Source organism: Stegastes partitus, unplaced genomic scaffold, assembly GCF_000690725.1.
Source record: "Stegastes partitus isolate 25-593 unplaced genomic scaffold, Stegastes_partitus-1.0.2 Scaffold2930, whole genome shotgun sequence".
NCBI classification, from domain to species: domain Eukaryota; kingdom Metazoa; phylum Chordata; class Actinopteri; family Pomacentridae; genus Stegastes; species Stegastes partitus.
Genome location: NW_007580661.1, coordinates 5,503 through 8,279, shown reverse-complemented (window position 1 = coordinate 8,279; position 2,777 = coordinate 5,503). Strand labels below are relative to the sequence as shown.

Genomic DNA, 2,777 nt, shown 5'->3' with positions numbered 1-2,777 from the left:
TGCTAGTCCTTCTTATTTTGGTTGTTTAATTGTGTCATCTTTAACAATAGTAACAGAAGAAATGGTGCTTTTTAATAGACTGACTGAATCATATGGATTTAATTTGGGTGCTTATAATGATCAAGTGTTCTATGATGAGTCTTGAATCATACTTTTAATAACTTAATGAATAAACTTTGTAGAATCAGGCAGCCTCAGTCTCATTGTGTAATGCAGAACAAATATCGACTGAGTTGTTTGTACTTCATACAGTCTCAGAAATTGTGCTTGAGACAGCTCAGATAAATGATGATCTTTTTCATGATTCATGTTTTTTTTATGAGGAGCTGCACTTCTATTTTAGGTTTGTCTGGTTGCAAACATCAAACTACAGTACATAGAAAAACAACAGCAGTTTTCCTTTTGATAAAGACTATGTGTCAAATGTTTTTATTTGTGATGCTTTCAGTGTCGTGCCTCAGGTATCAGGACCGTCAGAAGAAACCAGGTTCTTGGAGGATCTGTTCTGTGCAGCAGCAGAGAGAGAAAAACAGACAGGAGAGAAGATACTGGACCTGTTAATATCAGTGTGCACCTACAAAAGTTTCCCTCTAAAACAGAAGTGGTGTGATTTCCTCCTGGACCTGTATTCTCATGTGGCTGAAAAAGGTTTAAGTGTTCTTCCATCATTACAGCTAGTTTTCCAGTCTGGTCCTGGAGTCTGGTTCATAGATCTCTCAGAGAGAAAGTCCTCCATCCTCCTGGAAGTGCTGAAACTCCATTCAGAGAAGAAAGAAGTGAAACTGACAGGCTGCTCACATGAAGAGAGTGAAGTGAGGAGTTTCCTGCAGTGTCTGCCTTATATCTCACAGCTCAGGTCAGTGAATTATGCTTTGAATGAAATGTGTTGTGAATTACGTTAGGATCCATTGTTGTAGTTATTTCTGTGACATTTCTGTATCATTCTTTATTTTCCATATTAAGATGTTTTCCACATAGGGACATATTTTAGTCAAAACAACAAGTTGTTGTTTTGACTCCACAATATTTATTTTACAGTTTTCAGTTAATCCCCCAATCTATAAATGTTATTTGTATCGTACTTTTCATACACTGAGAGTGTGACACAAAGTGCTTTGCAAAAAGGAGTAATTAAACCAATTAAAACAATCTTCCACACAATTCCCTCCTCGACATGATGTTATAAATGAGGGAATATAACCAGGAGCAAGAGAGAAAGTGAGAAAACACGACTATCAAAGTAATTCAATGAGGAAACATCAGAAGAGAAATAAGTCAAAATTCAGAAAAGCAAATTAAGATAGTAATAAAAAATAGTTTGGTGATGAGTGATAGATCAAATAGAATTCAATACTTAAATAAATAAATAAATCTATAAAATAAAAAACAACAACAAAAAAAAGAATAAAGAAAATACATTTGAAAGCCAGACTTAAAACTTTATGGAGGATGTTCCAGAGATGTGAACCATAATCACAGAAGGATGACTCACTGTGGGGTTTTCTTCTGGCTTCAGTTTAATTAAACATCAGCTACCAGAGGAGTTCAGGGTTTTAGAAGGTTCATAGCATGAAGGCAAATGTGATAAATATGTAGCATAAAGACCATGAAGAGTTTATAGACAATAAAAGAATCTTAAAACACTTTCTAAAGCCGACAGGTATCCAGTGCAGAAACTTTATAATTGGTGTGATGTGTGCTCTTGTCAGGTCTTAGTTAACACATAAGCACCTGAGTTTTGATGAGTTGTAGTTGAGATTTGTTCTTCTTGAAGAGACGAGGCAGCAGAACATTACATTTTATAGTTGCTTTGTTCTTTAAGTATACAATTTTAAATACGGATCATTCCATCCCAACTCATGTAACCTCCCAGTTGCTGTCGGGGATTTTTCTGGGAAAAAAAGTCACATGAAGACCTCTATTAAGCTCATGGGACCTTGTAAAGTCCTGAAGCTCTACTCCAAATAGTTTGTTTCTGAATGTTGAGGTTTGGCCCTCAGGACCAAATTGTATAACTTTTGCAATTCTCTCAAAGCCATATTCCATTATTACACAGACAAAGTAGGCATCATTCTGAATGGTGGTTGTATTAATGCAGCTGAGATCAAATCGTCACAAAATGTTTTCTTCATTTTGTTCCAGTTTTGTTTCTCTGAAATCAGATGTTAATGAAGAAACCAGATTCTTGGGGAGACTGTTCTGTTCAGCAGCAGAGAAAGAAAAGCAGACTGGAGAGAAGATACTGGACCTGTTAATATCAGTGTGCACCTACAAAACTATCCCTCTCAGACAGAAGTGGTGTGATTTCCTCCTGGACCTGTTTTCTCATGTGGCTGAAACAGGTTTGAGTGTCCTTCCATCATTACAGTCAGTTTTCCAGTCTGGTCCTGCAGTCTGGTTTATAAACCTCTCAGAGATAAAGACCTCCATCCTCCTGGAAGTGCTGAAACTCCAATCAGAGAAGAAACAAGTGAAACTGACAGACTGGTCACATGAAGAGAGTGAAGTGAGGAGTTTCCTGCAGTGTCTGCCTTATATCTCACAGCTCAGGTACATGACTTGTACTTTACATGATTCACTCTATATAATAAGAAATCTGTAGAATTCTGACTTTATTGTACTGTTCTAAAAGTTCCTGTGATCTTTGTTTTTCATCATGATTAGATTACTACAATGTGAGTTTATTCACAAGGGGTCATATTTCAGTTAAATTTAATCTGTGGTCCATTTCAAATATAGTGATAAACTCTTACACCACTATACTTATGTGTTCATTG

At 36.3% G+C, this 2,777-nt stretch overlaps 1 protein-coding gene across 1 annotated transcript in view; it reads left to right on the top strand.

Moving 5' to 3' along the window:
- Positions 1 to 394: 394 nt before the first annotated feature.
- The window catches only part of LOC103375786 (uncharacterized), a gene marked incomplete at its 5' end in the record, with an annotated part of 7,225 nt that continues 4,842 nt past the window's right edge, over positions 395 to 2,777 (top strand). Inside the window, 2 exons of the mRNA XM_008306105.1 lie at positions 395 to 856; positions 2,143 to 2,550. Of these exons, the coding sequence (XP_008304327.1) occupies positions 395 to 856; positions 2,143 to 2,550 (870 nt within the window). The remainder of the gene's footprint in view (positions 857 to 2,142; positions 2,551 to 2,777) is intronic.